Source organism: Zeugodacus cucurbitae, chromosome 3 (assembly GCF_028554725.1).
Source record: "Zeugodacus cucurbitae isolate PBARC_wt_2022May chromosome 3, idZeuCucr1.2, whole genome shotgun sequence".
NCBI classification, from domain to species: Eukaryota; Metazoa; Arthropoda; class Insecta; order Diptera; family Tephritidae; genus Zeugodacus; species Zeugodacus cucurbitae.
In genome coordinates, this window is record NC_071668.1 from 19839578 (window position 1) to 19854589 (window position 15012).

Sequence of the window (15012 nt, forward strand, 5' to 3'; positions counted from 1 at the left end):
AAACTATACTAAAAAATCTAAAAAAAAATATTATATACCACAAAACTAAAATTCATATACTAATATTTATAAAACGAAAATAAATAAGAAAAAATCGTCATAACATTTAAATAAGCGTCAAAACATAAAAATTGAATTAAAAAAAATAAACAAAAACATACTAATAAGAAATAAAATAAGTTAATAATAACAACATAAAAAAATGATGAAATAGTAAAAAAAAAATATAAAAATAATAAAATTTCATACAATCAAAAATAATATTTATAAAACAGAAATAATATTAAAAGTAAAATTAAATTGTTTAAAAAAATAATGTACTGAAAAAATTGCTCAAAATTACAAAAATTAAATAAAAAGTTTAAAAAAAATTGGTGTTAAATAATAAAAATATAAAAAAAAACGAAAAAAGAGTGAATATCAAAACAGATAAGTCAATAAAATATATAATTACTAATATAAACAAACTTAAAATAAAATGGTAAATAAAATAACTAACCGAATAACAAAATATTGGTAACCAATAAACTATAATTAAAAATAAATAATTTATAAAAACTATGTAAAAAATATCACAATTAATTAAAACTAAATTATGTTAATAAATCAACAAAAAATGTAAATGTATAATGATGGAATTTTAATTATTAAATATTAAAAGCAATGGCAATATGTAAAAAAAATTATAACAAACACAATAAATATAAAATATAAAAAATGAAAGTCATAAAAAATAAAAAATATTCAATAATATAACACATTAAATTAATACTTTAAAATAAAAAAAAATTAAGTTTAATACCATAAAAGAAGTAAGCAATAGGAATATATAAAAATATAAAATAATTAAAAAATAACATAAAAGGATAAAAAATATAAAAAAATACAAATATATATATATAAATGTATATTATTAAAAAGGAGATAATAAAAACTTAAAACAAGTCTAGTAATAAATGAAAACACGGCAAGAGTAAAAACAAAACAAGCAAATACAAAACTAATAATAAAAAAACAAGAAAAATAGACATAAGAAAAATAAATAATTGAAAGAAAATATAAACATTTATTGTAAACATAATTAATTAACTTATTACAAATGGTATTAATTAACTATAAATAACATTTCTAAATAAAAAATAATAATAATAATTTACAAATAAATTTTACATACAAAATTCATATCAAAAGGCAGAGGACCAGTAAAAACAAAAATCACTAAAGTTATAAGACTATTAATATTAAAGAACATAAAAATAAATCGAAGGATAATGACAAAAAAATAATTTTGAGAATAGTGTGTGCGTAGTAAAAAAAAAAATTAAAACCATTATAAACAAGGCCAAAGAAAATATATTATTTGTTTTAAATTAAATGTTAAGTGTCTTCAAATATAATAAAAATTAAAAAAAAAATAACAAAACAATTTCAATACACAGCAGCCAACATATAAAGAAAATTCAGACCAAAGAGCACAAACAACAACAACAATTAGCACAAATTTGACATACAACACAACAAAATCCAGCACAACAAACCAAAGCAATTAAATTTAGTTTCACCACAATATTTTCTTAACAAAAGCCATGCCAAGGCATCAGAAATCAAATCGCAACAAAAAAGAGTATTTGGTTATTACAAAACCCAAGTAAATTCGGTTCACTCGAACAGAAATACATGCAATTCCGGCGCTAGGAAGTTATTTCCTTCAACAAATTAGCCGCAATCATAATTAAAAGTAAGTGTGAGTATTGATTTCAGCCAAGAAAGATAATTATAATATACGAGTACGAGTAAGAAATCCGTATTTGGGATTTATATGAATTTCTGGGACCGGAAGTTACATACTCGTATATGTAGATATTTATGTATATAGAACAATGAAATTCAGCATTCATACGATTGATATACGAGCTTGTTCAAATATAATATCAAAAATAAAATGAATACCATAGTTTGAATGAGAGGAGATCGGTGAAGAGAATACCAACTCTAAAAATCATAAATGTTTCAGCTGACTCCATAAAGTTTTAGAATCTACATATGTAGATCGAAAACCGAACTGACCAATAAATTATCATATCATCTCATAATCTTTCAAAAAATGAATAAAGAAAGGAATACATTTTTCATCTGATTTTCTCAAATAAGGGAAATGTCTAAAAACATAGCACTTTTAATAGATTTGTTTGGATCTTTGGGAGACTCATATATGTATGTCTCAGGAAAGAATACGAGAGAGCTCCATTAGTATTAAGTTTCATTTCAATACCCTCATGTAGAAAACAAAGTCTCACTTTCATCTATTTTTTTTACTCTTTTTAGACTATTCAACAAATATTATATTAAATCTTTCGAATATCCGGTTACATATGAAGTGTCATCTAAAAGTGGAAACCGGCACAAGATACTCGTATAGTCAAATTTTAATTTTTCAACTAATCTATGAATACAACATACGGATAATTTTAATTACTATGAAAATTACAAATATATATCCCACTTTACAATATTTCCTAATTAAATAGCGCTCCCCTCTATGCCGTCGGCTTTGTTGACTCAACAGATAATAAAAAATGCCATCTTCAGAGAGCCGACTGTATGACTCAAGCTGTCACTCACTTACTTGTATATACTTATATGGAGATTAATTACAAAGCATTGCTATATTTATTTAAATATTTCAACGAAGCCATTATATATATACACAAGTAATTTACCAGTGTTACTAATCAGCAATAATAATAATAACGAAGGGTATTTTTCCTTTCATAATTGAAAGTGTAATTGATATGTGAGTGACGAAGATTCATTGGAATTGCAATTTATTACAAGCTATGGTTGGAAGATTGTATTTTTAATTTGGATGATTTGTATAAACTTGGGTGTACTTTAAATTGAGTTTGAAACCACTATTAGCTAAATTTGGTTCAACTTGAGTCATCTTGGATGATTCTGAAAAAGATTGAGTCAATACTGTAAATAAAGTTGGATTTAGAAACTGAAATTCAGAAACATGGTTGTAAAAATTAAAGTAAACAAGTAAGGATGGGCTAAGTTCGGGTGTCACAATTTGACTCACATATTCGTCATATATTATATTTGATATAAAGTCCATTGAATAGGTATATGGGAGCTATGTGAATTTATGACCCGATTTCACTAAATTTTTGCACGGGGACATATTATTAGAAGAAATTTCTTCAAAATATCTGAGAGACTTACCTATATTTTCGGTAAAAAATGTATTAGAAGCACTGATGTCCTCATAATCAATAAATATTGTCTTGAAAACTTATTGACCGATTTCGACGATTTTTAGAAGGGCGATGCCACTCTTTAGCAGTGCAGTATTGTTGCAAAGTTCTGTTCCGATATCTTCACTAGTGCTTTCTTTATATATTGTAAAGTAAACGATTCAGATTGTCTTCAAAGTTCTGGTATATAGGAAGTAGGCGTGGTTGTGAATTTGGCCTATTATCAACTACTATTACAAACCACGTTTCATTGAAATCGGTCGAGTAGTTCCTGAGATATGGAATTCGGCACATAAGTGGACGGAACCACGCCCATTTAAAATTTTGTATACCTTTTTGAGTGCAGAACTTCTGTACCATCTTTATAATAAAATTTAAGATTTCTGGTGGTTTTCCTTACTGGATTAAAGCATTTTTAGTAGATTTCATCTTAACAAAAAACTTATTAGGGGGCGGGGCCACGCCCACTTCTCCAAAAAAAATTACATCCAAATATGCCCATAGTGCGATCCTTTATACCAAATTTTATTTCAATTGCTCAATTTATGGCTTAGTTATAGCTCTTTAAATGTTTTCGGTTATTGCCATTTTGTGGGCGTGGCAGTGGTCCGATTACGACCATCTGCGAACTTAACCTTCTTATGGTGCCAATAAATACGTCTTCTAAGTTTTATAAAGTTATCTCAATTTTTACTCAAGTTACAGCTTGCACGGACAGACAGACAGACATCCGGATTTGAACTTTACTACCCTGATCATTTTGATATACGTATATAACCCTATATCTAACTCGTTTAGTTTTAGGACTTACAAACAACCGTTATGTGAACAAAACTATAATACTCTCATAGCAACATTTGTTGCGAGAGTATAAAAAGAAGTCTTTAAAGGTTTTATTGATCTTCCAAATATGAGCTATGTCCTATAAGGGGTATCTTATTGGATATCTCTAAACTTGTAATCCTTCTTATTTCTTTTTGAATCTAATTAAGATTCAAAGCTCACTACCTTCGTCGCTGAAGATTATGTTGAACTTCACGAAAGTTAGAGCTAGAGAACTCTTAGGCTCTCAAAATTTCATATATACCGATTTTTTATCGATAAGATGTACAAATACACCATTATTTAAGATTTTTTCTTCTCAGTAAGAATATCAGTGAATACTGTCTTTTCGATCTTGGAAATATAATAATATAGAATATTATCAAAACTCCCGTGTACCTAAAATTATATAAAAGAGCTTAAGAGGTGTCAGGTAAAGAGATTTGAGATATCAGGAATGCCAAACTAGTTTAGGTAGCTGGAAGATACCCAGGAGAACACATACAATTCGAAACTAAATAATATACAAAACTCTGTTTCAGTGAGGTTCTATTAGATCGCTGTTGGGACTAAGTAGTAGTGTAAGATCCACTTATGTAGTTTGAATGTCTAAAAGGTGATCCGAGGACTATATTCACTATATTTATAACGGGTTTGTTGTACATATATACCAACTAAGGTATAATTTTTACGACAAAAACTTATTATAGTTGATTATTACCATATTTTCACTTTGGGAGAATTGACTTGAAATAGGGCTATGAAAAGGGAAAGATATTTACTTACATATATCGTATACAATTAAGATTCCTAGCAAACTTTTAGAATTCCAATTTATCATTTTACACTTTCTTCTCCTTTATGCTTCTTTCTTGTCATACTATATTAGCTACTTTACTTTGCTCCAGTAAACAAAGTTCCTGGCCCTTTGAAAAATCATTAGAATGAATTAATAAAATACTTATTTCCAATATATTTTTACCCAATCAACTCAGAGTCAGTATGAGCAGCGCTATGATCATTAAGAAAATACTTAAGAATCACTCATTAACCAACATTGCTTTGGCTTTGGCGAATGGCAAATTCATTCGATATCACTTCACTTTGAATTTAAGTAGAAAATTAATACGATTAAACAATGTTGTAATTGACTTTAATACTTTTTGATTTTCTTCTCTTCTCTTTGCTGCACATCTCTTCTCATCATCTCCCGCAAATCCAGCGAACCCACTCAAGCGAGCGAGCGACCAACGCCGACAACAGTATGGGTAATACGCAAACAACAAACAATGGCACCGCAGCTCATGAGCCGCAAACGCCAACAAATGGTGCAGGTGGTGGTGCTGGTGGCACGCTGAAGAGTCGACGTGGCAGTCGAGTGAAAGTTTTTGCACGTTTCAGCCAAAGGAAACAAGCGCAGCAGCAGCAACAGCCCGCATCCGCGTCCAAGGAGACCATTGTCGCCACACCCACATCGACTTCCGCTTACGATGACTCGATCGAGGAGGAGCTGCTGATGCTCCGGCAAAGTCATGCGTCTGTGATAAGGCAATTGGAGGATGAACAAATGGATTTTCGTAAGTTTGTGGCTTTCATTCATTCTATTCTATTGTGTGTGTTTTGTTGTACTTTTGTACTACTAAAACAGTTCGGTTTATTTTCATTTATTTCGTTTTGTTGGCTTTTACTTTGTTGTTGATGTACATATTAAAAACTTGCTCCTGAAATCCTCCTACTCGTAATACTCTCACTCTATTATATACATATATACATATAGATATAGATATATATACACTTAATACTACAACAGTTGCTTATCAAGTTTCAACAAATTCGTTGTTTTGTTTTTGTTATTATTGTTGCTCGTTGACTTGCTTGTTACAACTGCGCTTCCTTAGCCGTGGCAGCAGAAGAAGTTGCGAAATTCTATAAATATGTCTATGTATTTTTAAATTAAAAGGAAATGCAATTTGTAGCGTTAAATATTTACTGATTTTGGCAGTTTGTCTGATTTACTGGCGTTTCTTTTTTATAATTGTTATTTATTGTTCATTATTCTTTCGTCTTTTCGTGTTTCGTTGTTGTTAACTTTAATGTTACTTTTATAGATCTTTTGATTGCCTTTTAAGAAGTTGGATAATATCGCAGAAAAAAGAGTTCTTTTCTTCTTTTTTTTTTTGCAAAAAGTTGAAAGTTAATTTTTGTTTGTGCATTTCCTACATCCTCAATATTATTGTAGTTTCCGCGTAGTGTGAGTAGTATGAAATTGGCAAATCATTTCATATAAGACTAGCAAATACCATCGTCACTGTTCCGTGCAAAAAAAATTACTTAAAGCTTAAGAAAAGAGCCAAATGTTAGTTGCCAAAGCTTATAGGAGGAATGCGAAGAGGAATCATTCAAGCACTTCCTCCTTCAATGATCAGCTTTCGCCAGACTAAGGTTAAAACACCACGGTAGGCACATCTTCGGCGATCCAGGCGAAGTGACTGCAAATGACATTTGCCGACTTAAGAAGGATAGGAGTTTTTGCAATCCGTCAGACGTATTTGGGTGTCACAAAGAGCACTCGACCCTGTCTAGGTGAGACTCACTGCAGTTGTGGAGATCTACCTCTTGACCTAATCTAACCTTAAGAAGTTAAAATATAAAAAATACTAAACAATTATCAGACTCTTTTATCTGTAAATGGATGTCAGTTCATTTCATAAAAGACTAGCAAATACCATCGTACAATCAAAATTTACTTAAAGCTAAAGCTGCCTAACGAAGGCGAAGTGAAATCATCCAAGCACTTCCTCCTTCAATGTCCAGCATTCGCTACAACAAGTTTAAAACACCTCAGTAGGCACAACTTCGGCAAATCCAGTAAAGTGACTAGAATTGACATTACCCGACTTAAGAACTTTATGATAGAGTCCAAGCACTTTGTCGTATCATAAGGGTCTTAGAGATCCGGGTATCACAAAGGACAGTCGCATCTGTCTAAGTGAGTCTCACTGCAGTTGCGGAGATCTACCGCTTGACCTAACCTAACCTTAAGAAGTTAGAATATACAAAACACCAAACAATTATCAGACTATTTTATCTGTAAAGTATACTCTCAGCGTTTTAGTATGGGTCCGATGAACTATGTTAGATTAACTGTGGACCAAACTGAGACAGTTTCATATAAATTGATTAGGAGGCTCAAATTTCTGAAGATGAAAAATGCCTTTTTAACGACGGAACTTGTCTTATCTACTAAGGTCATAAATTCCATTACCAGATTATTCGCTAGGATGAGGAGAGAGACAAATCCGTTTCTACTTAACTCTCTCCAAACAATATTCTCCCCGATAATCAAGAAGCAAGTTGTTAGATCCAACTATCTTTTAGAGAACATCAATTGTAGGAAGAAGGTTAAATCTTTGGCTTTATCAAATGGATGTCAGTTGTTGAGTGACTAGTCCAATACCTTATTACCAAAAAATAAGGGAGAGAAGTTCTCAAGATCACCTATGTGATTCACTTCGATTCGATTCTAGCATTTACAGAACTTGAACTGTCGCAAACTGGTTAAATCTTTGATCTCATCAAATGGATGTCATTTGGTGAGTGACTCGTCTGAAACCTTATTACCAAAAAAAAATAAGAGAGAGTAGTTCTCAAGATCACCTACTATTCACCTCGGGTTGAAAGAACCTGCGATCCTTCGTTCGTTTCAGTACGGTCCATAGCAAACAGGGTTGAGTTAGGTTATAAGACGTATCGCGATCACGCAAGAACAGATCCATAAATCACTTTATATCTGAAAATAAATGAATATGTCAACTCTGCCTCACTACCAATCTATTCAGATGATTTATTATAATACCAGATGATTCCCCGGGTTGACTGAAAACATAAGGCGTTACAACTGAAGTCTTGCAATACGTAAAAACTAAGAAAGAAGTGTGAAGGAATCTGACAGTAGGAATCGAACTAAACCTTTAGACTCCCGAAATGGTGTCAGTCGGACAGTAAACAATCTTCTTTTTCTTAACATGCTTAGACAACCCTTAAGGCGGTTATAGCCGAGTTTACAACAGCGCGCCACTCGTTATTCTTTCTCGCTGTTTGGCGTCAATTGGAAATCCCAAGTGCTGCGAGGTCCTTCTCCAACTGGTCTTTCCAACGGAAGGAAGGTCTTCCTCTTCCTGGGCTTCCACTAGCGGGCACCTCAAAGCTGGAGTGGTTCCATTGGAGTGGTCCATTCGAACAACATGACAACATGACCTAGACGTCGAGAGAGGAATTCACTTTTCAATTGCCAATCCAGTTGAAAGTAACACCTTTTGGCAAGAGTGATTCTGCGTTGGATCTCAATGCTGTCATTATTATTGGTGTTAATGTTGGTTCAGTAAATAATTATAACCCCTATTATATAACCGTCTAAAAGCACTGCGCTCCTTAGGCCACCTTTCCGCTCTGACCCTATAAGAATCCTATTTGGAAACGGCTCTATAGCAAGCGAAAATTGGAATATCCAGTCCCTAACTAGTTGTATGGTAAGCACTAGGTCAATGGACTCTGAGATAATTATGTCCAAGAGAGGTAATCTGAAAGGGACTACACGGAATTCTCTACCTTAAAGACGGTACATAGGTCCATATTAAGCTAATTTTCAAATAAGATTGTTTAATGCTGACTTCGATAGAGTTGACATCAAAACATTAATGCTTTTTATGCCAATTCATTCAACAATGTTTTAATTAAATACGATTATAGCTTTATATTAATTCTTGAGTCGGATTTGGTACCGAAGATAAACATCAATCCGATTACATGTCATACATATTATCACCATTATAAATGCTGTCGCTCAAAAGCTTAGTTCAGAAAATCCTTTCAAAAGTCACGGAAATTATTATAAACCCACATATAACAGTATATATGTACTTATGAAAGCCACATTATTATTGACACCAACAAAAGTGTCATCACTTCCAACTACTTGTAAAGTGATTTGCATTCTTTTGAAGCTGAAATAATTTGTATTACAAACACTAACAACTATTTGCAACTGTATTGCACACAAATACCAATACAAACACACGCAAAGTGTTAACTGTAATCGCAACAAAAAATTCATAATTCATAAGCTATACATTGAGTGAAATTGAATATTTTTTAAGCCTTTCACACGTAGCGCAAAGTGTGCTTTTAGGCGTTCGTGCATGTAGCCAAAGCAACCACAGACAGAATGCAGTTAGTTTGGCAAAATCGCGTATTATAATGACGCACATACTTGTGTGCATTTGTATTTGCAAATACATGGAACCCAGTCAAAGCGTCAGCATAAAGCCTTCAATGCGCTCTGTAATACATTCACCTTTTTCGGTTTTTCACTTGTTTATCTAAAGTCAGCAGTCACGCCGAGTCTTCTCACGCGTACCAGCCGCCGCACTAGATACCGTTGCGGTTGGTGTAACAAATCTATCAGCTTTTAGTTGGAATGCATTCTTATACATTCCCATACAGACGTACAATTTCAGATATATAAACTGTTATATGTATGGATATAACATTAGTGTGTTCTATTTAGAAACCGAAGAGATATGGACCTAAAACTCAAATTTTGTCATTTTGCATTGTCTTAAAGAGTTCCCAATCGATTGCCATAAAAGAACTTAATAGTTGTCTTCGTAAAAGAACCAAGATAGACAAATGATAACTGATAAAAGCCAGAATTATCACATAATACCCTGATAGCCTTTTCACACAGGAGCTAATTGATCAATTAACCGGACTTTGCTCGATAAAAACGCTGATTAAGATGGATTTACCATACAAAATAAAAATCTACATTAGTTTTTAATTGAATTTTAATCGACTTGAAAATGAAATGCAACTCTGCGACAAGGTCCGTATTTGTAATTACATATACGTTCTATGTCTGCGAGTTGTTGTACACGCAACACGTTGGTAGATGTCGCTGCTAAAAGAAGCAATCAGCTGATGAAACTTACCAATTTTTTATGAAAAGCAAAAACAAAAATGTGTAACAGCTGATGGGTTCGAGGTCGAGGAGCCGGTATGAAGTGCAAAAACTGGTTTCTCGATCAAAACTTTAATTGAACAATTAACTTATCTGACTATAAGCCTTTTGAAAAGAACCGTAGACACCCTTTTCCATATTAAGGCCACTTTCAATACCTAAAGCTTATATAACAAGAGAGTTCACTTCAAAAATAAATTAAAAGCCTCTTCCCTATAATAGATTTTATACCTTTATATTATATAAAGATCACAACAGAGGAATACTTTATAAAATTTTATGAACTTGTTTTTTTGAACAGAAAGTACAAAAAAAGTGATCCATGAGGTCTACCGATTTCTGTCTCTCTTACTAATTTCAAATCATGTACATATATAATAAGTACTTCCTTACTTCAGATATTTCTACGCAGTTTAGTTTAAACGGGTTTATTAAAAAAATTGGTTAAAATAAATCAGACACATTCCTTAACTCTCATATGACGTATCTGAACTCACTGAACTTCCCGCGCCAAAAGTTTTTGTTTTTGTTTTTAAGCAAATTTTGACGACATGATGATGAATTTGACTCTTGACTTCCCATTGATAAGCATCTACACATCTTAAGTAAGTTAAAATTTATCTCAAAACTGTTAAATTTTATGTTTGAGTATGTACCAAATATAGTTTTATGAAATAAATCGCTCTGATTTCATCTGACATTTATTATTTTGCCTGTAAAAGGTGGCATATTACGAACCCTTCACAAAAATTACGTCCTTCATATATTTTCAATAAATCTCTTAGGCTAAAAGACTACACCAAAAATTTTCATGTGAACACTTCTTCTTGCGGTAAATCTATATTTTCTAAAAGTTAGGTTAGAATGATTTGGAAATTATTATTTGTAATAAAAACGACATGAAACATTTTATAACGTAGCCATAAAAGCATATAAATTACAATTATTTTATTAATACACTTCAAAATACGAAATTTTACACCACAATTCCCCGACGCGAAGAACATTAATATACAAAAACTTTCCAGAATATTCTCATTACTAACTTCACTTTCCCTAAATGTTGCATTAAATACTGATAAGAAACTGATATAAAAACTAAAGTACGTAGTAATCCTAATACATCAGCTGAATCTTGAAGATTAAAACGCTTACCAAAGAGCTTATTCCTCGATTTTTTCCTTATTTAACTCTTTATTTTTTCTTTGCTAATGCTTGCGTAGAAAATGAACGAAGAATGAAGGTAGTCTTCGTTCATTTTCTACGCTTGTTCTTCTGAAATATCTTCTTTATTTCTTATTCATTAAAAGCTAGAAAAATCGCGAAAGAAAACGAATAAACCAATTAATATCAGTGCAAACTGGATCTATAAAAGACCGAATTCTGTTTTCTTTGAACGTGTAGAACTTTTAGAAAATACTGAAAAATTAAATAAACAGTCAGTAGATTGATCAAACGGTTTTTTGCCTGATGCATTTCAGTCACTAAAAGTACATCCTAATAAGGTCAACACTTTAGAGATCGACCGTTTCTTAGACGTTTGGTATTGTAATGGGAAACTAATAAGCCAAAGATCAGTTGATCATTTTGTCAGATAAAAAGGATATTTTAACACACAGATCACACCAGAGAGTTCTTCTGTGCCTTCAGTTTCACAGAAGAGTTTCTTCACAATTGTTCGCTCTCCAAATATGGTAGTCTATACTATAAAGAGGAAAAATTTGTATGTATGCTTGTAATGAATGAACTCAAACTGTGCCGATTTCAAAAATTCTTTCAACATTGGAAAGCTACATTCAACTGGGTGACATTGGCTATATTTTTTGCTAGAATTTCAACTTTCTAAGGAACTTAGAACTTTTAAAATGTTTATTTAAACCCGTGCGAAGCTGGATCGCTCTGCAAGTTTAATATAATTATGTGCATAGAAATCACGATTTGACGGTGAAAATATAAGTGTTTGTTCGTCACACTTTTGAAATAAATTGGCATGGTTTAAAATAGTCCGTCATACATGTTTACTTATAAAACCTAAACAGAAATGGCTTTATTTTGATAGCTATCCTTCGATAATATTCTATAAGTCTAAAAAAACAGTCAACAACCAACGGTAGAATAAGTAAAACGGACTACAATTTTACCCCATTTTGTTATACCATATTTTGAGATAAGACGATTTTTTAGCTTATTTAAGTCAGTATGAAAAGGTACACCCTAGTGTGAATCTTAAATGCATGCATAAGGTACATATATCCACACACAAACACTTGTTGACATTTTCCTGCAGCTTTCAAGCAACGGAGTTGCACTGCAACACATTTGATCGCACGCCATTACGCAACAGCAACTTTGCGTTTGCCGCTCGTCACGCGGCAAAAGTCAAAATTCAAAATCAAATTTCGTACGCTTCAAATATTTTTATGGCAATTTTTCGCAACCCACCTACGCGCGCGCACCAACCATAGATTTCCAATCCATTTTTTCTGGCATACACTTTGGAGTACCGTTGGTTGTGGGCATGTGCACTGCCCACCGTCGCGAATTCGATTCTTCGCTGCGGTGTTGCGTTGTGAACGAGTTGAGCGTGTAGCCGAGCGCGCGTTGCGCTCTGGGGAGTTTCACAGCTGAAACGTGGTCAATTAAGTTTGCCACGTAACAACGCGCTGCCATGTATTTATGTTCCAAAGGCTCTACTCACATATGTCTATGTATGTGAGTGTCTGTGTGGGTGACTGTAATTGAATGTACATTTACAGTTAGTATAACTTGCCACCGAACGCGCTGCACAACTACCGAATTATGTCGTTGCATTGCCGTCATTACCAGCGGTGTTGCGCGCGCGAAATGCTAAATATCCAACACATAACACATAACGGTACATCAAATACAGTGGCTGCATAGCTGCCGCATTCGCATGAATGCCTCTTTCGCTCATTGACAACTCCCGTGTGTTGCTGCGGGCGTTTTGGCGCGCTCGTGTGCTTGTGTGTTTGTGCAAATAAACTTTGCGCCTGGCGCTATGCAATAGGCAAACGATAAATTCGCGCATATTAAAATGCACAGTTATATTTGCGCAGATAAAACAGTTATGCATGCTGATTGCATAAGCGTAACGTTTGGCGAAATTAAAAACAAGAAACTTATGCAAAGCTTCATTTTTGCATATGGAAATCCTTAGCGATTATTGATTACAAATTCAAAATTCAATATTTTCGAAAATGGAATAAAAGAAGATTTAGTTTTAACAATAAGCGTAAAATATATTGACATGTTTCAATAGCTGAGCTGAGACACCTTCATATATAGACTCTACGTTGCATGCTTTTAGGCGTCTGCTTATTTCATTCATTCAATTGAGAGGTGTGTGCAATTCTCAAGCGAGTAATGAAGATTGTATCCGTATTTGAAAAGCAGCGGTCACTTTATTATTAGAAACGAGTGCAACAGAATTAAAAAAATAAAATAAAAATATTAAAATAATTAAAAAATCGTTATTTTAATGAAATACTTAAAGAAATTAACTGAACTTAGAAGAAACTTTGAATCAGCTTAGTCTAACTAAGATCAACGATAACATGAATCCATCTTTATAAGTGAACACTAGTCCTTCTCAAAGCTCTCTAGTCTACACTCTTTTTCAGAAATAGTCTGTTCTTGAAAGATTACTGATTTTTTTCAGCTTTCAAGCAGAAATATCGTTGATCTGGGCACCAACGAAATGTTTTAGTATTATCATTGCAAAACAATTAAAAATAGTGAATTGTATTCAGCAATTGGAGATGATTATCTGAAACAACATTAATATCAAATATGTCAGAAAAGTGTTTCCAGAATTAGATTGGTCGTAATAAAATACGCGAAAACACTTTTTTATGACATTGAAACGGACCAAGTACCTTTAGCTTTTAGGAATTGACGCATGTTTAAGTTTCTCATAAAATACGAATAATTCCAGAGCATATTTAGCAGGTTATTTGAAGATGAATTTTGATTTTAGGGAGACAAGGATCAAACCCTGATTCTGCGTACTGGTAGTTCATAAATTGCTAGTGGCAATTGTTTCCTATAAGATTGAACGTCCTCAATATATAATCATAATAATTTGCTAAACATTCCATTCTGAAAGAAATGGTGACCTTAAAGAGTAAGAAAAGGGAAAATTGAGACCATGCTAATCCTAATATCTTCAAAGATTTACTTTCGTATTCCACACAGGGAAATCGGTACTTGATACTATAAATTGTTTTATTTTTAAACACTCGCAAATAAGGGTTGAGAAATATAGAATCAAGTTAAGAATTACTTGAAGCTTAAGCCTTACGAGAAAAAATTCTAAAATAATGATAATTCAATTAATTAATTCTTTCTAATTTTGTAGTTCGTTGTCACCATAATCCCTTTTTCGAGAGATTAATTCCATTTCGAGATTCCCTACTTTTTTAAAGAAAAAACACAGAAAATTCAAATTTAATGGGGAATGTTTATTATCATTCGAAAGGACATTTTTGCCATTTATTTTTTTTTTAAGATTTTTTCTTTCAAATGTTTCTTTCGCGGCTACGGCTCAGTAGGTCCCTTCGACGCGTCCAATTTTCGTTCGAGCATTTCGAGAGAATCGAAGCGGGATTGTCCACATAGACTTTAGACTTACATATCCTCACAGGGAAAAGTCTAACCAAATCGCGAAATTCTCTACTCAACGAAGTGTTCTCTCAATAAATCCCTTGATTGATGCGAAGTGGCGCCGTCTTGTTGAAACGAAATGTCGCCGAGATCACGATCTTCAATTTCAGACATCAAATAGTCGGTTATCACGGCGCAATAATGGTCGCTATTGACGATTACGTTCTTACCGATATGAAGATATATGGACCTACAATTCCAATGGCCCACAAACCAGACCAAACCGTATTT

The 15012-nt window shown here is 32.8% G+C and overlaps 1 protein-coding gene across 6 annotated transcripts in view; it reads left to right on the forward strand.

Moving 5' to 3' along the window:
• LOC105216402 (protein cappuccino) overlaps positions 1–15012 on the forward strand; it is a 93202-nt gene that overhangs the window by 35688 nt on the left and 42502 nt on the right. For 5 of the 6 annotated variants that reach the window (XM_011190874.3, XM_029042953.2, XM_054226282.1 and 2 more), the window contains exon 2: positions 5302–5656. In XM_011190874.3, the coding sequence (XP_011189176.2) occupies positions 5302–5656 (355 nt within the window). Of the gene's footprint in view, positions 1–1459; positions 1739–5301; positions 5657–15012 lie in introns of those variants that run through there. The other variant, XM_029042954.2, reaches the window with a different exon arrangement.